Consider the following 23058-nt stretch of genomic DNA (forward strand, 5'->3'; position numbering starts at 1 on the left):
ACCTTTAAAACAACAGAGTATGGTTTTGAGTAAGTATACAGTTTTTCATTGACACATATTGAAATGAGGGATTTAGCTAGATCTTTCTAGTACATCTGAGTCCAACTGGAATCCTCAGAGCTGAGAGGGTGAGCAGCACATACCTCAACTATCTCTAGCCCCACCTCCCTTAACCTTGTCTAGGGTCAGCATTTTTGCCTGATTTTCCTGGAGAGGAATTTGGACAAGAGCCGCTTCATCTTTCACATGAGGGGGTGGTTATTTTGAATTAAAAAAAAAAAAAAAAACAGTGGAATGGTGTAGGCAGTGCTGTTTTTTTGTTTGTTTGTTTTGTTTTTGAAAAATATATAAATTCAGTTGTGATCGTGATAATCAGAAGTTCTCATTGGTAGTTTAAGGGTAAGATTGTTGGGAATTTCAAAAGGAATTATTATATAATAAATGAAGTTTATTTTATTGAGAAAAATACCGCAAAGCACAAAATCTTTGAAGAAAATCATGAGAAACAGTCCTTAAAGGTGAAAACTCCAACAATATGTAGGCAACGTAACTGATACAAGTAATACAGCATATTAATGTTTTATATGCATGTCAGGCATTAAATAACCTTAATGTTTGAAGTATTTTCACATATTATCTCATTCAATTTTCACAATAACCTTGCAGGGTTCTTATTACCACCATTTCACAGCCGTGGATTTTCTAGCTCAGGGAGGATAATAACTTTTGAAAAGCCACATAGCTAATATTCATTGTAACGATGATACAAATATATGTCTGTTGTATATTTTAACACTTATTTATTCCACTCTATTACATCACCTAGAAATATTAAAGTTTGTATTAAATATGTGTAGAAAGAAATCACTATGAAATTTTCTCAACCAATATTTTCGTGTTTCTTTCTACTTATTTCTAATAGGTTACAAACCCTTCAAAGCAATTTGAGATTTTGCTCTTTCTTTTAAACAAACATTCTAACACAAATAATAATGTTCTATAATAATGGGCCTGTTTTGCAGAAAGGCAGTCATTAATTTTTGTTTGTATTCTAGGTAAATTCTGCTTATATAATTAGTAAATTAGTAATCCGATGTAAGTAGTATGCCCTGTTTGAATAAGTCAAGTTGAAGATCTTCTATTATAAGGTTCAATATCACCATGTTTCTTTCCTTCATAGCATTTATTTATATTTCTAATTATGCATTTATCTGTGTGATTTTGAGGGGAGTATTTCATCTAGGCTGTAGGCATTGTATGTTTTTATTCATTGTTGAGTCCTCAGTCCCTATAACACTGCCTAATAGTTAATAGGCCCTCTGTAAATATTTGTTGGATAAACAGATGGCCAGATATATGTATGTGTGCATGCATGTATGCATTATGTATGTATGTATAAATGGATGGATGGGTGGGTGAGTGGGTGGATGGATGGATGGATGGAAGGATTAAAAGACTGATAGAGGAAGGAAATCAGGAAATGGATAGATCATTTTGAACTGCTAGTATTGAATAAGGCTTTATAAATGACCGGGGATTTAATCTGGGCTTTGAAAGGAGGGCAAGAGTAAGATCTCAATCCACATGTTGAAATATCTTTACTGCACCTTTAATTTTTTCCATTTAGTGCAATCAAGGAAATGCATCCTAAATTAAGCCTCACAGCTTTCTTTTTCAACACGTGTGGGTGAAGCAGTTATTGCTATATTAAGCAATGCAGCTAATAAAAAGAGGAAATAAGAAATCATTCTTAAATGAATAGAGTCCCACTTCCTCTCCAGATTCATTTAATACTATATATCCTGGTACTATGAAATGTTTCATTAGAAAGGACCTTTTACTAAAAGGTAAACCTAAGCCATATTTATCCTTTCTACAGACCTATATGATGCATTAGAAACAGTGGAAATGACCAGCTAGATTTTGATTTAGAGCTAAAGGACAAATATTGATTATTGTTTGTTCTGCAGAATGTCTGAAAAGGCAATAAGACTCAATTGTTTCTCTTGCTCAATATCCTTTTAACACCCACCGCCTTTTAGCAGACCTAATTCATAACTGTATGCTCCCTGCCTAGCCCTTATAGATATCTGAGTTTTCAACTTTTTACAGAACTTACTCTCTTTTGATTACCACAAAGGGCATTATAAAACTCTATCAAGGCTTTCTTTTTTGTGCATCTCTTCATTCCTCCTTTTTCTAAATTTTCTCTCTACCATGCCCTTTTCCAGTCATCTTCCACATTTTTGCTCTGAGCTTTAATTAGTTGATCTAGCAAATTAAAAAGTAACTATTGCTTTGCTTTTGCTTTTTTGTCTTTTAGTTTTAAAAGGAAACTCTCCCTTACATGTAATGTCAGATTTTTCCTTGCTCAGGAACTTCCCTAATCTTTTCCAGGAGCAAAGAGACTGAAAATAGGTTCTAGGCCCTTTCCATGCCAGCCCAGAGGGGATATTTACTTTGTCATTAGCTGTTCCTTCAAAGGCGCTCTCCAGTCTTCTCAATGCCATGCAGTTGTCACAGACACTTCTTTACTTCCTAACCCTTCTTCTCACTGGGAATGCTCCTCTTCTGTGGCTCATGTTTTTCTCTTATCAGATAATTGACTTAAAAGTGTATGCAGTCTAGACAAATTCTGTCAGGTGAAACAAGATGACAAAAGAGTACATTTTAAGAAATAATGACTAAAAGAGGACACATGCACCACTCCATCGCTGATTGTCCTCATTACTTTGCTCTGGCCACACAAGAGCCACGCAGTAAGAAATCCATATACTCTGCTCTCTTAAGTCTATCTTTGCTTAACATTTGGAAAAATCAACATCATTTCTTGATGCAGAGAATATCCAGATAGAATAAAAAAAAGCAAAGGTCTTAAGAAATGAGGCTCAAAGGGATGCCATGAGGAAGACAGATTAAGAAATAAACAGAAACGTCAATAAGAAAGGAAGCAAGATATGTTGAAAAGATCTGAGTTCTGGTCCCGATTTAGTCATTAGTTCACTGTGTGACCTTGGGAAAGTCACATAAACTTTCTGGAGCTCGCTGTTATCATTTTCAAAATAAGGAAGTCAGTGTAGATGATTTCCAAGTTATTTTCTAGATTTGAAATTCCGTGATGCTAAGACAGAAGACATCATTTATGACTGATACTATAATAAAATAACCTAAGCAAGCCTCTGTCATCAGAATGACTGGGTTCAAATACTGTCTCAATTTTTTTAATTGACTCTAAGATCTTTGGTCAAATTTTAACTTCCCTAATTCTCAATCTTCTCATCTGTAAAATGGAGATTACAACAGTATCTATGTGATAGGATTGTTGGTGAATTAAGGAAAATAATTCACATAAAGCCTAATTATGGTGGTGCTCAGTAGGCATACCGATGTTAAGAATTTAATATGGACTACAGTCTTCTTAGAAACAACTGGGTAGAAAACAAACTGTACATATTTATGTATTTTCTTGATGAGTTTCAGCTTTCCTGATTCAATATTTTTAATATTATATGCTAATAGGTAAAACCTAGTTAATTATATTCCTGCTCTTAAATTCTGAGTATCACAATTAATATGTCAGTCTAGTATCCAGTGGAGCTGGGCAATTGGGTCTAAGATAAAAGCTAAACTCTAGATTTCATTAAGCTTCAAATCTTATGCCTTTGACAGCTTCTGGGCTTCTGAGGAGTTCACCTGAGACCCAGCTAGACATTGTCTCTGTCACTACCAAAAATTTAGAATACACTTGGCAGTGGATGATCCAGCTTCCATGATTTGCAGTCTTTACTATTCACTAAAACCAATCTGTCCTTAAAAAGGGAAAGAGCACTCCAGGAATACAGTGCTTTAGTTTCCATGACAACAGCATAGGTCAATAGCTGCAGTCACACCTTCATCAGCCTTGATTGCATCTGGCAATTTACCATCTTCTGTGCTTCCTTTTGTTTAAGCCTCTCTCATTTGCTTAATTCCCACCTCTGTTGGGAGAATCGCAGAATACAAAACTACAGGAGCTGAATTTAAATTAAAAGCAATAGAAGCCATAATAAAATGCTGTAGAACTGCTTATTTTATAACTCATAGACACATGATTCTTGAAATCAAGTTCTATATCCTGAATCTCACAATCTTTCTTCCTATATTCTGTTGCAGCTTGGAAATTCTTTACTTGCAATATCCTATTTTTTTTTTTTGAAAAATCAATGTTATTCTGCCTTCTAAGACCATATTCTGATATCATGGATATCAGCTTTGTTAGGACAAAGCCCAAACTCCTCAATATGTCATACAAAGCCCTGTATCATCTGCCCTTTGCTCACAGGTACTACCTTCCCTTGCTCTTCTCCATTCACACTCTACACTTATGTGGTATTTGTCTTCCTTCAGGCCTTGAATACACCCTATACTCTGGGCCTCACACATACTGCCCCCTCTTTTTGGAACATGATTCCCTCAATCTCTTTGTCTGGCTATTTCCTATTGTCCTTCAGGTATTCGTTGGGGTGTCACTTTCTGCAGGAAAGCTTTCTTAACTCCAAATCTGGTTAGTTTTCCATCATATCATGTGCTTCTCTAACATTATATCAATACATTTTAGTAACCTGTATAAGTATCAGAACTCCTTTATACTGTGTAAGTCCACTGAGCAGAGACACAAGGCAGTTTCTACACCCTCCACCCACCAACCCCAGTCCTCTCCCAATGTTTGACACATCACAGGCACTTGATAAAGATTTGTTATATGACTGAAATCACCTTACCCTCTTAGATCATAAAAGTTAATTGTTATAATTTTCATAACCTTAATATTCTACAATCCATTATCTATCTCGCTGTAAGCATCTACCAAAAGGTAACTTTATTCAAGACGTATTTGCAATCTTCTTATCTTTCACAAGGATATCAGTGGCTATCCATTCACTCAAAATGGATAAATTCTAAAATCCCTGATCTGGATATTTTTCATGATATAATCAAGTAACTTGATTTTTAGTTCTAGCTCCATGTAGTTATCCTAAGAATATTTCAAAATAAACAGCACAGAGATATGTTGAAGTAAATTAAGTAAGTAGCACTGCTGAGCCTTAAACCTATAGTTATCAGACAAGTCCACTAGCCTGATGCCCAACAGGTCCTGGACCATATCTTGCTGTATAAACACAGAGTTATGTTCCAGAGCTCATTATTCAGAAGTCAAGGAAGAGCAGGAAAGACACTGCTTTCCAAATGTGACACCATTTGGCTTCAGTAACCGGGGATCACAGAGACCAATCTTGTTTGTTGGAACCAGGCAATAATGTTGAAGAAGAAGCTACTCACTACATGGTATGCTGATACCATATTATTTTGAGGTTGATGTTTTTGACAATGGGATATTCTGAGCTGTCAGCTTTTGAAGGTAGTAGCAAGCAACCTGTGCTATGGATACCCTCCCTTCATCTCTGAGCCTTCTCCTATCTCATCACTAATTTCATCGCTATTTCTGAGGGATATCCAAACTTGGATCCGTATCCGTTACTATGGCCTATGCTGAATTTCAGATATCTGAAGGACAATGAATAGAAATAAGTAATAGATGATGAGCTATGAGGGTGAAATGCTTTAAAAAGCCATTTGGGCAGGAAACATCATGTATACATTTCTAGATCACTTAGCAAAAGAGTGGTAGGGAAAGGATCTGAGAACCAAGAAAAGAATCGCGTAGAACCACTCACTACATTGAGTGGCTATATAAGACAAAAGGAACTGCAAAAGAGCCTAAGAAGGAAGAAGGAACACAATGCTGCAAAGTAACCACATAAAATAAACCCTAAAATGTGGATATTAGACTTATTACTCTCTGAATTTTAAAAACCAACTAATTATTGTGGCTTAGAATAGCAACTGAAAATATGGAAACAGACATCATTTTCCCCTTCTCGATTTCTTTCCTTTCCCTGTCCTACATGGAGCCTAATGTCCAATCTCACAATTGGCCAAAGTGCCTCATCTTGTCTGCTTTCATTCTACCTGACACATCATAATTAAAAAGGGAAAGGTTAAAGAAAAAGAGAGAATCTTAATTGCAGTAAGAGAAAGACAGTTAGTTACTTACAAGGTAACTCCTATAAGACTGTCAGCTGATTTCTCAACAGAGATTTTGCAGGCCAGAAAAGATTGGCAGGAGATATTCAAAGTGATAAAATAAGACTACTCTATCCAACAGGGCTATCATTTAAAATTGAAGAAGAGATAAAGAACTTCTTAGACAAGAAAAAGCTAAAAGAGTTCACCACCACCAAACCAGTATTACAAGAAATGTTAAAGGGACTTCTTTAAGAAAAAGAAGGGGGGAAAACATAACTATGAATAGTAAAATGCAAATAACTAGTAACTATCATTAATCACTTTAAATGTAAATGGCTTAAATCCTCCAATCAACAGGTATATGGTAGCTGCATGGATAAGAAAACAAGATCCATAAATATGCTGTCTACAAGAGACCCACTTCAGATTGAAAGACACATACAGACTGAAAGTAAAGGGATGGAAAATGTTATTTCATGCAAATGGGGGAAAAATACTGGAGTAGCAATACTTATGTCAGACAAAATAGACCTTTAAACAAAGGCTATACTAAGAAACAAAGGGCACTTTATAATGATAAGGGATCAATCCAAGAAGAGGATATAACCATTGCAAACATTTATGCACCCAAAGAGAACCAAAGGAGAACCAAATATATGAAATTAATATTGATGGACATAAAGGAAGATATCAACAGTAATACAGACATAATAGGAGATTTTCACACACTATTGACATCAATGGATAGATCTTCCAGACAGAAAATCAACAAGACAACAGTGGCCTTAAATGACACATTCAACCAGATGCATTTAATTGATGTTTTCAGAGCATTTTACCCCAAAACAGCAGAGTATATATTCAAGGGCACATTTTTCAAGATAGACCACAGGTTAGGTCACAAAACAAGTCTCTGTAAATTTAAGAAGACTGAAATCATATCAAGTGTCTTCTCTGACCACAGTGGTATGAAACTAGAAATCAATTGCAAGAAAAAGGTACTAAAAAACACATAAACAAATGGAGGCTAAATAGCATGCTACTAAATAATGAATGAGCTAACAACAAGGAAGAAATCAAAAGACACCTTGAGACAAGTAAAAATGAAAACAACCCAAAATCTATGGAACATAGCGAAAGCAGCCCTAAGAGAGAAATTCGTAGCAATAGAGGCCAACCTCAAGAAACAAGAAAAATTTCAAATAAACAATCTAACCTTACACTTAAAGAAACTAGAAAAAAAAAACAACAGATGAAGCCCAAAGTTAATAGCAAAAATGAAATAATAAAAATCAGAGCAGAAATAGAGTCTAAAAAAAAGAACAAAAACAACAAAAAAGCAATGAAACCAAGAGCTGATTCTTTGAAAAGAAAATAATAATAATAATAATAATAATAATAATAATACCCTAACTAGATTCATAAAGAAAAAAAGAGGACCCAAGTAAATAAAATCAGAAATGAAAGGAGAAGTGACAACTGACACTACAAAAATACAAAGGATTATAAGAAAATACTACGAGCAATTATATGCCAACAAATTGGACAATCTGGAAGAAATGGGTAAATTCCTAGAAACATACAATCTTCCAAGGCTAAATCAAGAAGAAACATAAAATATGAACCAACTAATTACTATTAACAAAATCACATCAGTAATCAAAAAACTCCCAAACAAACAAAAGTTCTGGACCAGATTGCTTCACAGGTAAATTTTACCAAATATTCAAAGAAGAATTAACACCTATCCTTCTCAAATTATTTCAAAATATTCAAGAGGAGGGAAGGCTCCCAAACTCATTTTACCAGGGCACCATTAACCTGATTCCAAAATCAGCAAAGACATTACAAAAAGAGAAAGTTATAAGCCAATATCCCCAACGAACATATATGCAAAACTCTTCAAGAAAATATTAGCAAATTGAATTCAGCAATACATTAAAATGATCATATACCATGATCAAGTGAAATTTATTCCCGTGATGAAAGTTTGTTTCAACATCCATAAATGAATTGTGATACATTACATAAACAAACTTGAGGATAAAAATCATATGATAATATTAGTAGGTGCAGAAAAGTGTTTGACAAAATCCAGCATCCATTTATGACAAAAATTCTCAGAAAGTGGGAATAGAGGGAACATACCTCAACATAATAAAGGCCACATATGACAAATCTTCAGCCAATACACTCAATGAGGGGAAAGCTAAAGGTGTTCTCCTTAAGATCAGGAACAAGAAAAGGATGCCCACTTTCACCACTTTTATTCAACATAGTACTAGAAGTCCCAGCCACAGCAATCAGACAAGAAAAAGAAGTAAAAGTCATCCAAATGGGAAAGGAAGAAGTAAAACTGTCATTATTTGCAGATGACATGATACTATATAGAGAGGACCTCAGAGGTTCCACCAAAAAAAAACTATTAGAACCGATAAATTCAGTAAAGTAGCAGGATACAGAACTAATATTCAGAAATTGGTTGCATTTTTATATACTGATAGTGAATTTTCAGAAAGAGAAATTAAGAAAACAATCCCATTCCAATTGCATCCCCCCAAAAAATGGCTAGGAAAAATTTAACCAAGGAAGTAAAAGACCTCTACTTGGAAAATTATAAGACATCGGGGGGAAAAAATAAAAAGATACAAATCAATAGAAGTATATATCATGCTCATGGATAGGAGGAATTAACATCATTAAAATGTCCATACTACCCAAAGCAATCTATAGATTCAATGCAATTTCCATCAAAATACCAATGGCATTATTTCACAAAACTAGAACAAATAATCCTTACATTTATATGGAACCACAAAAGACTTCGAATAGCCACAGCAATCTTGAGAAAGAAGAACAAACTTGGAAGTATCGTGCTACCTGATGTCAAATTATACTACAAGTCTATAGTAATCACAAGAGCATGGTACTGGTCAAAGACAGATACATGGATTGATGGAGCAGAATAGAGAGCTCAAAAATAAACCCACACCTACATGGTCAATTAATATATGACAAAGGAGGCAAGAATATACAATGGGGTAAAGACAGCCTATTCAATAAATGATGTTGGGAAAATTGGACAGCTACATGAAAAAAAAATGAAACTAGACCATCTTATTTACACTATATACAAGAATAAAGTCAAAATGAATTAAAGACAAATGTAAGACTCAAAACTATAAAACTCCTAGAAGGAAACATAGGCAGTAATCTCTCTGATATTGCTCTTAGTAATATTTTTTCTGATGTATCTCTTCCAGCAAGGGAAACAAAAGTAAAAATAAATAAATGGGACTACATCAAACTGAAAAATTTCTGTACAGCAAAGGAAACCATCAAGAAATGAAAAGACAACTTACTGAATGGGAGAAGATATTTGCAAATGATGTCTAAGGGGTCAGTATCCAAAATTTATAAAGAACTCATACAACTTAAGACCAAAAAACCCCCAAATAACTCAATTAAAAAATGAACAGAGGACCTGAATTGACATTTCTCCAAAGATGACATACAGATGGCCAATAGACATATGAAGATGCTCACCATCACTAATAATCAAAGAAATGCAAATTAAAACCACAGTGAGATCATCTCACACCTGTCAGAATAGCTATCATCAATAAATCAACAAAAAAAACAAGTGTTGGCGAGGATGTGGCGAAATGGGGTCCTTCATGCACTGTTGGTGGGACTGCAAGTTGGTGCAACCACAATGGCAAACAGTATGGAGATTCCTCAAAAAATTAAAAATAGAAATACCTTATGAGCCAGCAATTCCACTATTGGGTATTTATTTGAAGAAACACAAAACACTAATTTGAAAAAATATATGTACCCCTGTGTTCATTGCAACATTGTTTACAATAGCCAAATATGGAAGTAACCTAAGTGCCCATCAGATGACACTGGATAAAGATGTGGTACACATATACAATGGAATATTACTCAACCATGAAAAGGAATGAAACCTTACCATTTGTGACAACATGGATGAACCTAGAGGGTATTATGCTAAGTGAAATAAATCAGACAGAGAAAGACAAATACCGTATGATTTCACTCATATATGTGATCTGAAGAACAAAATAAACAACCAACCAAAACAGAAACAGATTCATAGATACAGAGAACAAACTGATGATTGCCAGATGGGAGGGGGGTTAGGGAGGTGGGTGAAAAGAGTGAAGGGATTAAGTCGTACAAATCGGTCATTACAAAATAGTCACGGGGTTGTATAGCATAGGGAATGTAGTCAATAATATTGTAATAACTACGAGTATGTACAGCACCAGGTGAATACTACAATAGACTTTGTAAATTATACAAATGTTTAACTTCTATTCTGTACACTTGAAACAAATATAAAATAAATTGAATACCAACTGTAATTGCAAAATAACAGACCCAAAAAACTAATTGTCTCTTTTAAATAAAAATTGTCTTAATATATCCTTGCATATTAGTGATATTCAAAATAATATATGTAACTCTCCCCATTGTTATTTTCCAAAATGTTTCAGCAATTTCACCAAGAGTGTTAGTCTTAAATTAAAAATCTTATTAATTTGATCAGCAAACATAATGGAGCTTGTCCTCTAAGTAAAGTACTGGCAATCAAGCCAGACAGGGAGATGGAACAGAAAATGTTTCAGCCCTCATGGAGCCTGCATTCTAGGTAGGGAGAATAGATTGTAAGTAATACACACACAAACACTAATCAATATGAAGAGGACCAAAGCAAGGTTAAAAGGATCAGAGAGTAATTGTAGAGGGCTGTTTCAGATTGTGTTGTCAGCTCTGAGTAGGTGTCTTTCGATCAGAGAGCTAAATGAAACGAATTCACAGTGTGACTCTCTGGGACAAAGTATTCAAGGCTGAGAGAAAGTAACTTTTCAAAATTGACAGATTTTAGGACTCGCAAGATTAGTGAATACATAAATACATGACCATGACAAGAGTATGTGCACTTACCAATGTATTTTCTCATAGCCAATTATTATCTACATTCAACCAGGTTATACAGCCAGACCAGTTCTCTCTTCTTTTTTAACTGCTTACCTTACTTGCAGTTATGGGGGGCAAGGGGGAGGTGAGCAGAAGGGAATAGAAGATATTGTTGTTTAATTTCTCTTTTTACTATACATACTCCCCATTCTTTGTCCACTCTCCTATTTCCTATTCTCTCTTCTCTCCCTCCTTCTCTCAATTCCTCTCCCTCCTTCACCCTCCTCCACCTCTTCCTCCTTTTTCTCCTTGCACCCCCCTTTCAAATTTCTATCTCCTATCTATATCCTTCATCACAATATTCCCCTGCCTTTTTAAAATCTTAAAAGTAAAAATTGTCTTTGAGACAGAAATAATGAAGTCTGTCTTCATTTACTGAGAGCAGCGGTTTGCATTTGTGTTATATTTTTTGCAGAAGTAACCACATGTACCACAATTAAAAGAGGAAGGATATTGGGGGCAGGGAAAATAGATCGCATCAAATACAATAAGTGTGGCTTTGCTATGCACTCAGAAATGCAGAAATATTTTATCCTATGACTTATAAGTCAACTTGGTATGACTCCATGGCCAACATCCAGCAAGGAGCACCTGGCGTCTTGACCTTGTTTTCAGCCTGCAACTCGAAACATTTCACTTCAATCTGTCTTATACTTCAATATAAAGGTAATAATAACATACCCCCATAATGAAGGAGCGCGCGCCAATCTATTATTAATCTGCACCGCAGATGGGATTTTGCTCAGCCCTTTGAAAACCCTGCTTTACATTCTCCCAGTTGCTGCTCAGACTGACACTTACCCTCTTGTCACCTCAATGGTGACTCCAGTACCCATGTCTCTTGTCACCTCAATGGTGACTCTGACTCTTTCTATAGATAACATCAATTCAGTTGTTAATGGATTACTTCTCTCTACTCCTTCCACCCTGATTTCCAGTATCCTACCAAGATATAGGCACTGGTGTAATTTCTGTCAGGTTATTTTCAGCTCCTATAATTGGTTGCTAGGAAGGCATGGATATTGACTATTCTAGCAAAAACAAAAAAAAATCTTATTTGAAACTTTTAAATGACGATCTGCTCCAGGACGAATCTAGAAGTTGAGAACAAGGTAAATCCTTTTCTTCTCTAGAAGGAACATCAGAGCAATTTCTAACCTTTATGAATTTTCATCAATAAGGAAGTTATCAATTTGCTTCACTGCCCTACCCACTTCCATCTTGCATCTTTTCAGTCATTTCTCAACTCAGTATCTCTTTTTTTAATTGTAAACATTATCATGTCACTTCTCTGCTTAGATGTCATTTGCTTCCATAATAGCGTCTAAGTCATATACAAAGACCTTCAAGAAGTTGCATTGTCTACCATTCCCTTCTTCACCAACCGAGCAGGTATCAATTCAGCTGTCCCTCACTAAGCTCCAGCCACCATGGCTTTCTATAAGTTCACAGAGCACCATCAATTCTTCCATGCCTCAGATTCTTTTCACATGCTGGCCTCATACCTGCCCATCACATTGACATGGATAACTCATTTTCATCCTCAGGTATCAACTGAAGTGTGTCCTGACAGAGGTCTCTTCTGACCATCTTATTAAAATCCAAACCCTCTTTCTTACTCAACTTCATTGCTCTCAAAAAGGGAAGACTATTATTTTTTCTCCAAAGCACTTACTATACATTTTTTTTTAATCTGTATCATTTTGGGTTCACTTGGCAAAATAAAAACCATACCAGTTTGTTTTAACATGGAGAATTGAATATAGGAACTAGCTTAAAAAAATAGTACTGGTAGACTGAAAAGACGGGAAAAAAGGAGATTTTGGGACCACAGACATAGGCACTGCAGGAAATGTCACCATGACTATGGCTGGGACTTAATCAGATCCTAGAGGGAGGTGCCCTACAGGGCTGGAACCCAGAGCTATGAAGGTGTCATTTGTCTCCTGTCAGTCCCTCGGGAGCTTGGAGGAGGGCCCTGGAGAACTGGTTCTCAGATACTAAGGAGAGGGTGCTGCCTGGCTGGTTCTGGCATCTCTGACAGGTTCGATGAAGCTGGTTCTAGGAGTGCTGGAAGAAACTGGAAACTGCAAACAACGGGTGATGTTGTAGTAAATTACATGGCAACAGTACCTGGTTGGGACAACAGCAGAAAAAGAAGCAAGTCTCTTTTGCTTCCTGCTGCCTACCAGTTTTCCTCAGTGTCCCTTATTAACAGAACTGAATATGGATCTGCCTGGCAAAGGAAAAAAATATAGTTTGCAGAGTCCCAGCCTAAGAAATTCAAGGATGGGTTTAGAAATGAGATGTCGTAGGTTAATAACTAGCATAGTATTTATTTGTTCATTTTCTTTATTTTCCTACTAGACAGTTCTTGTTCAGGACCCACATCTTTCTTTTTACTTTTTACCATCTCCATTTGTACAGCAAAGTAAAAAGTATATAGAAGGGAGTCAATAAATATTCCTTGAATAGATAAATGTATTAGATTTTATTCAAAACTACTTAGAAAAATGTACAATTCAATTCTTGTCAATCGAACAATAATGAGTGCCTCATATGATGGTCAAGGCATTGGAGCTAAAATGTGAATATGAGACAGTTCCTTACTATTAGTAGGGAATTTAAGACATTCTCATGTTACATATTTAAATAATAAAATGTCACAGCAAACATTCACATGCTTAAATGATCAAAGAATTGAACAGGCAGTAAAATCTACAGGGGATCAGGAGGGAAAAGGTAAATGTAGGTTTGGAATGATTCAGGAGACTTACAGAAGTTATGATCAGAGGCAGGATTGAGAGGGGGCAGACAAGAGAAGCTGGGGAGGAGGGGGGAGTTTGGCATGTTCTGGGGTGATTCTGATGAAAGCAGAGAAGGGAGGGATTAGGAGAAGCCACTGGAAAAGTAAATTGGAACCAATTATGTAAAATCAAGAATTTTGGACTTAGAATTAAGAGCATTATGTGTTTTGCAAAGAGAAGGTTTTAGGCAAAGGAGTGATATAGCCATTGGAAAGATTTTCTGAAAATAATCACGGGGAACCGTTGAGGGTGTGGAAACTAGAATCAGAAAGACTGACAATAGGAAAGTGTGACAATCATCCTGAGCCAGAAAAAGATGGTGGAAATAGAAATACAAAGGTAACAGGTACCATTGGAAGGAAGAATCAGTATAACACCATGCATAGTTAATCCAGGGCAAGGATGATGGAGAGGACATTTAGAATTAATCCACCTTGATTCACAGACAGAGGATTCAGAAGGGTGGTGATAGACGAGACATCACTGGATTTCATCAGAACTTGATTAGTAATGACATCAGTAAAGTAAAAGTCCCAGTGAATGTTTATCCTCCAGTAACTCAGCCTAGTATTTTAAAAGTCAATATGCATCAGGAAGAATATATATATCTTCATCTTGATGGACTTCAGAAGTACAAGGCTTCTGGAAGTTGTAATAGTCAGATGTTGTCTTATTTCCATAGATATGATCCTTGAAACAGAGCTGCTGGGTGTTCTCGTACAGTTCCTTATCAGTTTCTTCTTTAGCTTTGGAAGGACCTGCTTCCACATTTTCATAAATGTCATGTGTGTCAGTTCCCCCTGCAGCAGACCTATAGGCTTGGGTTTGAACTGAGATTTTATGCCTTGAGCTGATAACATGGGGATTGAAGGAGAGTGTTTTAGTATAGTCTTTTTTCCTGCTGCTTCTCCTTCGCAAAAACTTCGGTAAGGTAAATTGTGTGGTGCCACGGTGTTTCCAGTGCCAAACACACCCAATTCCACAGATCACCAGCAGTAAAAGAAGGAAAATTCCTATAGAAATGGCCATTGACGTGTTTCCACAGCTTTTCAACATTTTTGCACAAACAGTGTTGTTTAGTAGGAGCGTATTGCCCTTAATGAATTCACAGGTACAGACCGGTGTAACTCTTTGTAGGGTGCAGTTCAATGGTAATTTTGGAAACTTTTTTAGACATTTCTCTTTCAGATCTGAAAGAATATTATCTGCCAAAATACTAATGCAATTATAGGAGAGATTGAGGAACCCTGATTTTGGAAGATGATTCTCGTATCTGATGCTTTTTTCATCACAACCATTATTGTATACTTGTACCGAATCAGGAGGGATTTTAATCAACTCCAACTTCTTTTCTGTCAGTGAATCAGAAAATGAAGCAGAAATGAGTGGAAGATAACAGCAGAGTTGAAAACTCGAGAAAAGGAAGGTTAAATGACCTGCCATCCAGAAACCTGCTATAAATTAAAGACATATTAATTACATATTTATTACATCAGCATAATTAAATATCTATCATTTTCTACCAATGCACTAAGCACCACCATTTAGTGAGTACCTGGTTTAATACACAATACAGTACTAGATGTTGTGAGTAAAGAAAAATATTTAGAACAACCTGTCCCTGCCCAGGCCTGAGTGATTTTATCACTTAGATTTCAACATGGTTTTTGACAACAGGCTAACAATTTTCAAGTGAAAGGCAGTGCTTTGAACATAATAACAGGAAAGGGACAAGTGCAATCATTTCCATTAACTATCACCTCCTCTGTGAAGTCTGTGGAGTGGTAATAGACCATGTCTTTTCCTTAATCACTCCTTCCTCTGCATTCCCACATTAATGAATCCATTCTCTATTATATAGCATGATAATCTATCTTCCTACTTGGTTAAATGGTGGGCAGAGATCAGATCTTTTCATCTTTATATTCCTAGAGTGCAAAACACTTAGCACACAAAAGTCACTCAATCAATATTTATTGAAGAATGATTAAATAAACAAATGATTCCAAATCTTAGCATCTAATTCCTTAAATCAATAGTTTAAAACTCAAGATATGTCTTCTAAAGGATATAGTTGATACTTAGAAGAAGAAAAGAACTCTGTGACATAAAACAAAATATCTTTGAAAGCCTCCCTATCACTAGTCTTCTCACAATTTTCAGCAAACAACTTTCATTCAATTAAGATAAATTTAGAGTATTTTCTGTCAGTTTTAAAATGGTTCGTCTAGACCGATTGTTCTATTAGTCTATCAACAAAATATTATGATTGCATGTTTTCAACCTAGACACAGAAATAGTTACATCTCATAGTTGTTTTTTGTTCAAGGTTTATTGAGATATATTTGACATATAACATTGTATAAGTTTAAGATGTACAACACGACTTGATATATGTATATATATATATATATATATATATATATATATTTTGAAATGATTAATACATTAAGTTTAGTTAATATCCATCATCTTACATAGTTACAATTTTTTTCTTGTGATGAGAACTTTTAAGGTCTACTCTTTTAGCAATTTTCAAATATTCGATATTGTTATAGTCCTCCAATATTGTTAGTAGTGTTTATGAAACGATTATCATTTATTGAATATCATCATCAAAGATATGTCATCATCAAAGATATTTAGTTAAGAGCTTACTTTGGGTCACCTTCTAAACACCTTTACATGGATTATCTCATTTAATCCTACAGCTTCCATGTGGACTAGATACTATTGTAATCCCCATTTTATGGCTGTAAAAGACAAGATTAAAGAGGTTAGGTAATTTCCTTAACAACTAAGGAGATGCTGAATTAAGATTCAAGTAAAATTTGCCCCAAAATATTATTCTTACCCAAACTTCTGTAAATGGCTATCAAGCACAGCAGTCACTTAATTTGTATAGCTTGATTAGCTCTGAGGTTCTTAAGGGCTGGGATCATATTTAATTTATCTGAATATTAACAGCACCAGTACTAGACACAGAATAGCTAGTTTATTAAATATCCATTAATGAATGAGCAACCTGTATTAGGATAACAACAATAACAATAACGTTAAAGAAAACTCACAAAGGTTTGCCCTGCTTTCAGTGTGTATTCATATATGACAGCAAACCTTTTCAAATTTGTACAGTTAGAATACATTAACATGCAAAATTTCATGTAAAATACCAAATTGAATATAAGATGTAGTCAATCTATAAAACGTATTTGATAAGACTATAGGAACGTATATCTCACATCTCAACATCTTTTAATATCTTCAGAACTTTTGTAGGGTTCCTCCTCTGTAAGGCCAGGCACAATAATTGTGTTCAAGGCCAAAGGTTTGGCAAATGACTTTAACCATTATGAATGCATTTCCTTTTTGAAACAGATGAGAATTGATCATATATAAAGTATTTTGTGGTATAAATACTTATTTAAGTAATTATTTGCCAGCATATTTGAACTAAATTTCAAATATCAATGGAAATTAATCAGCTTTTTAAAAGGCCTGCAACCTACGTGGGGAGGGCTAACTTGTCCCCTGAAGATAAAGTAACAAATTACTCTTTCAGTTTTCAAGAGGATAATTTATTTTTACTACTTATGTTGCTCTATGTAGAGTATGCATTCTAGTACATTCCACATATTAAAATTGTTTGTCAAAGAAGTGTTCACTGAGATAAAGGTAAGAAGACTTTTTACACAGAAAAACAAACGCATCCTCTTCCTTTCTTCAAAATAACTTACTAGGAAAAACTCTGAGAGACAAGAAAGACCTACTAGAATGAAAAACATGTTAAACAAAAGCCCTTCAAATATATAGGAGTTTAATATCTAAATAAGTTTCACTTCATCCAACTTGGAAGAAAACTATTTGCTTTTGTTTCAGAAAACAGTTCCAACAGGTTACCTAACAATTATTCCCTTGTCTTGAAATTACAAATTGTTGATAAACTGGAATTTTCAAAGTCAGATACTGCCCTTCTGCTTGGAAACAAGGAAATAACAAAGCATAATCTTATTCTTGTGAGCATATATACTTGTAAAGACTCATTAACATCACCCTCGGTTTGTAAATTGTTATTTCTTCCATCAACACCTAAGGCCACCAAATAACTGTGCTTAAAAAGATTAAAAAGTCATTGATTATTAAAAAATGAACTTGTTTCTCAGTTTTCATTAGCTACACACCTTAAATCAGGTTCTTACTTACCTTGAGAGTGGTATGTTAAGCTCTCTTCTGTCCATTTTGTCGTTTTAAACCTACTGTGGTTTAGACCTTGTTCCTCTTTTTCACTTTGGTCAGTTACTTCCTTCTTTACCTCCTCTTTTCAGATTATTTTATATTTGCAAAGCTTCCTGGATATAGAGGAAGTTCTTATCAGATGACCAGAATTAAGGTAAATGACATGAGTTTTTGAATAAGGAAGTCCAGCCCTTTATCTTTATCAGGAATAATTCTCCAACTTTATCAGGAAACATCCATAAAGCCTAGATGTTTTTTTATTTGAGCAATATTTGCAGCACTCCATTTAGAATCAATAAAAGGCATTTTACTCGTACTTTAGTTTTTAGATAAGACGTTTAAACGTAATAATACATGGATCTTGTTTATTTATTTATTTGTATTCTTGGATGATTGCTAGAATAGTTCTCCTTTCAAATACTATGTCCCAATGCCTCAGGTAACATCTATACTTGTCAATCCAGAGTCCCAATTTTGGTTCAGAAAATGTAAGTATTCTTTTAAAATCATGATAAGAATTTCCAAGAGTGTATTCTGAGTTGCAGTCCTCCTGGAATTTTCTAGTAGGTCTCTCACCAACTAAATTTGGGAAATACAACTTACATGGCGATCCATAGATATTCAGCGTATTAAAGGCTACGAGCAGTTACAGCAAGCAAATGCAACAAAATCAAATATGAAAGAAAAAACGGTGTGACTTGGTTTAATAATAGTCGCCGGCATATTCTAAGAACGTAATACACTTTCTAAAACCTTTGTATTCCATTTAGTAAATCCTGACAACTCGAGGAGAGAGGACTGCTGTTTATCCTATCTTACAGAGAAGGGAATGGGAACAGTAGTGAACTCATCAGCCACCCAGTGTGGCCTGGCAGTCTGCCTCCAGCACCTGTGGGCTAAACCACTACACTAACTGTCTAGCTAGGGTGAATAATACATTTCTAACACAAAACCTGTATTTAACAGTATCTCTCAGAGACCAACTCTGGAATACAAAAAAAGAAAAGCTACATTGGACAGATGAGATGATATAGTAACGGAAAATTGGCTTTTCCTATGTACTGGAACTTCTTCAATCACAGAGGATTAACTTTGTAGAAGATGGTTTATAAGAAGAAGATTTAGTTACTGAACTACCAAGTGGATATACTAGAACAATATTATCAGCATAGATTGGGCACTGACATTTTGCTAGGCGCTGCGTTAAGCAACAGGATGCAATTCTAAACAAACTCCTTTGTAGCATGGAAAGCCTGGTGGAAGTGGCTGCAGAATCCACAGAGCATTTCAGATCAAGGCGATAAGGGATAAGAAATACGAGGTTATGCACAGGGGATGGTGGGAGTAGGGAAAAGAGGCATCCAGCTCAGGGTGGTCAGGGAACGGAAGACATGAGCAAAGCCTCACAGAGTAAGCAGAGGTTGATCAAGGCAGAATAGGAGTATGCCAGGCAAAGAGCCCAGAGTGAAGGCGGTTATGAAGTTGTGAAGCTACGAACGTGAATGCTCTCCCTAGTCTCACCAGCACATTTAACTGCAATGTTAGCCACCCCTCCCAATAATATCTCACACACACGTACACACACACAATCTGCATGTGATGTAATACATACAATATTTATGTAAAATTATGCAATCTACTCTAGAAGTCGGGACAACAGGATGTTAACCCAGATTTTACCTTTCAAAGTTAGGAACGTTATTTAATCCTTTATCACTTTAGATTTTCTACAGATAAATAAAATGGAGGAATATTGCCTGACCCTTTTCTCTAGATAGGAATTTTTATTTTAAATAATAGATATAAACATTCATTGCGTTTAAGAAGAAATGCTACATATATTCAAAATAGAGTTATTATATAATTGTCTTATATGGATCAGATATTATGCTTTGAGCTCTATATTCTCCTATTTCCCTATCTTTGGCCTAGCAAGGCACATTTTTATTGTCTGCTTTTGTATCATATCAATTAGGCCTAGATTTCCTTTTCCTGTTTTTCTTTCTACAGTTGTGTGGTTTGGGTAGCAGAGGGCCTAAGAGGCAGTATATTGGACTGGACAATTTATATCCAAGCAAACCCTCCTTTCCTATTAGTTGCTGATTAACAACCACTTCATTTCATTGTGACTTAGAGTTCCAGCAATTTATTTTGGGTCAGTTAATTATCTATTTATTTTAACTATGTTTTTTTTGCTTTTGTTTTTCAGATGCTTGAACTAATATCCAGGAGGGTAGATATAGACAAATATTTGTGTATGTGGATTTTATTTGAAAGCTTACTTGACTAAAAGCTTACTTGACTAGAAGCATCTTCATTGCTATGCTGTAAGGAGCCCCCAAACTTCATGCTAGTTGTTAAGAGCATAATGGGAACTTACATTTTAACACAAAGCATTGTTACCTTGGAAAGGTAATATGTACATCAGCTAGAAAATTCATTAATACTGATTGGTTTATGGGATTAATCAATAATCAACTATAGCTTTAATGGAATGAGTGACTGCCTTCCAACTAGTAGAGTTTGACTATGTGGGATAAACAGTTATGAAAATTTTAAAGTGAGGAAATTGAGTAGCCGAAGGTGAAGGGAGAACGCATGAGTAAGAAAAGGTCAAATAAAACCACTGTCACTTTAGTTCTGTGTAGGGCCAGTCCTATTAATAGCTAGCAAACTTAAATCCTTTCATTTTGAGGGGGTAGAAGATGGTTTTTACAAAAAGAGATCTCAGCTATTCTTTAGTCAAGGAATTCATTTCTAAACCTGGAAATCTATCCAAATCACTTACAAAGCTTTTTTAAATTATAAATTCCTAAGACCCTGGGGATTCTGCTTCATTAAGTCTGGAGTGGGGCTCAGAGATCTTAATGTTAAAACTTCAGAACATCACAAAGGAATTTCTGAGTTAGAGAAATGGGAGATTGTATAGACTGTAGGAGGAGGGATTTTTAGTTTTCATTTTACACTCTTTTGTACTATTTGATCTTTTTCCACTAATATACCACTTTTATAGCACCACTTTTATAGCAAAAACAAATATGAAAATTCTTCCGATGATTTTGATTTGTGGCCAGGTTTGAAAAAAGTGAACCTTCTAAGGGCCAGAGATGTTATGTGAAGTATGACAGCCATGCTGGGAAGTACAAATTAACCTGGATATGAAAACTTAGTCCTGTGGTTCTGACCCTCTATTTCTCCACTATACTACGCTATCTACATGAGGAATAAATGGAAAGAAAGTTCCTAGATGTCCCCTTCAAGAATCTATCTCTCCCCCACCCCTCACATTAAGTCAAAATATAGATAACAGGAAGTTAGGGAGAAAGAAATGGGAGAGCAAAAGCCACCGGGGAAGCCATAGGGAGTGAACCACGAATGATGTTACCCTATTGGTGGACCATTTTAAGAACTGTGAAATCTGCCACCTGGAACACTTGTCAGGCCTAAAGAGAAGTTAATTTTTATGGTTCATTTGACAACTTAGAAAGTTATATTATGGTCTGGGACTAAAATAGAAGACTAAAACAAAATAAAAAGACCCAGGAATTCGACTCCTAGGTATATACTCAACAGAAATGAAGGTCATTTCTCTTTATAATTGCTTTATGCATAATATCCCAATGCTCTAGAAACATTCCAAAGATCCATCAATAATACAATGGATGAAGAGAGCATGGTAAATCCACACAATGGAATACTACACAGAAATGAAAAACAAAACAAAACAGCAAGATACTGACATGTACAAACAACATGGATGAATCTCACAAACATAATTTAGAACAAAAAAAGCTACACACAAAAAGTACGCATCGTATGATTCCATTCTCAAAATACATAAAGCTTGTCATGAACATAAGATAGTAGAGGTCAGAAGAATTGTGATTGCTATAGACTGGGGGGTGAATAAAGGAGGCTTCTCAGATGCTAGAAAAGTTCTGTATCTTGATCTTTGTGGTGGTTACGAGATGTATCTATATGTAACTATTCTTTAAATTGTCCGTTTCAGATTTGTGCACTATATGTAAATTGCATGTTAATTTTTAAAAATTGGGAATGAATACTAAAACAATTACTTTAATAGTCATGGAAAGTTGAGATAATTAGATATATGGTTTTATTTATTCAGATTACCATCTTCTTTGGTAAACTGATCTACTAGCTTGAATGGAGGAATATTTTGCTAAATTGTAGATAGACTTGAAGTTGGATGAATTCAAACTTTATTTGGAGCTTCCTAAGCCTGGAGGTTGGTAAGGCTGGTGGTAAGAAAGAGGGATGTTACTAATAAATTTTAACTTTCAGCCCAGTCAAAGCAGATAATTTCTACTTTCTGAGATAATGGTATTTCATTGGCACACATAAGGGATGTATTGCTGAAAAATCATGTTCAAGCTAAAAACACATAGATATAAAGCAATGTTACCTAAAAGATATAATCCTGGCATCATGGACAAGTAACACAACTTCTCAGTCTTGCTTTTTTTCATCCATAAGAAAAGAATGGATTGGGTGATACCTGAGGTTCCTTCAAATTCTACTAAATACAAATGAACAATATAAAAATGGTCATTACAGTCAGAAGAGGATATTTGCAAATGGTTTTCATGTTCAATACATACTTCCTTTTAGTCCAACTCCCTTTTTTCATCATAAGTCTTTCCTAATTGCTGTGAACTTGAAGCTTGCGTCCAGTTCAGTTAAACAACACTCTTTTTCTTTTCCCCATGCTTGTCCTCTTTTATTTCTTCAGAAAAAAAGAAAAAAGGACATTAGGAAAATTGAGTAATTATCCAATAAGAAAAAGTGACAATATTTTACTTCTTCACGAATAAGATTGAAAGCTGCATATTTAGTATTCTAATAGCAGAACATCTTTCATCTTAGAGTATGTACACAATTTCACAAGTCAGATAACTGATAAACTATTTCAGCAGGGTTT

At 35.2% G+C, this 23058-nt stretch overlaps 1 protein-coding gene across 1 annotated transcript; it reads right to left on the minus strand.

Annotated features, from left to right (window-relative positions):
• Positions 1-13546: 13546 nt before the first annotated feature.
• Positions 13547-22842, minus strand: GAPT (GRB2 binding adaptor protein, transmembrane). Its single transcript, XM_081053842.1, has 3 exons — positions 22739-22842; positions 18084-18229; positions 13547-15232 (listed from the first exon to the last, which is right to left on the minus strand). Exon 3 carries the CDS (start codon positions 14934-14936, stop codon positions 14460-14462), a length of 477 nt encoding a protein of 158 aa, XP_080909968.1. The 5' UTR covers positions 14937-15232; positions 18084-18229; positions 22739-22842; the 3' UTR covers positions 13547-14459.
• Positions 22843-23058: the final 216 nt, after the last annotated feature.

This window comes from Rhinolophus hipposideros (assembly GCF_964194185.1).
Source record: "Rhinolophus hipposideros genome assembly, chromosome: 7".
Taxonomy (NCBI): domain Eukaryota; kingdom Metazoa; phylum Chordata; class Mammalia; order Chiroptera; family Rhinolophidae; genus Rhinolophus; species Rhinolophus hipposideros.

Excerpts from the sequence above, each read along its gene's own strand:
- GAPT (XM_081053842.1), bottom strand. The coding sequence starts at position 14,936 with ATGTTGAAAAGCTGTGGAAACACGTCAATGGCCATTTCTATAGGAATT.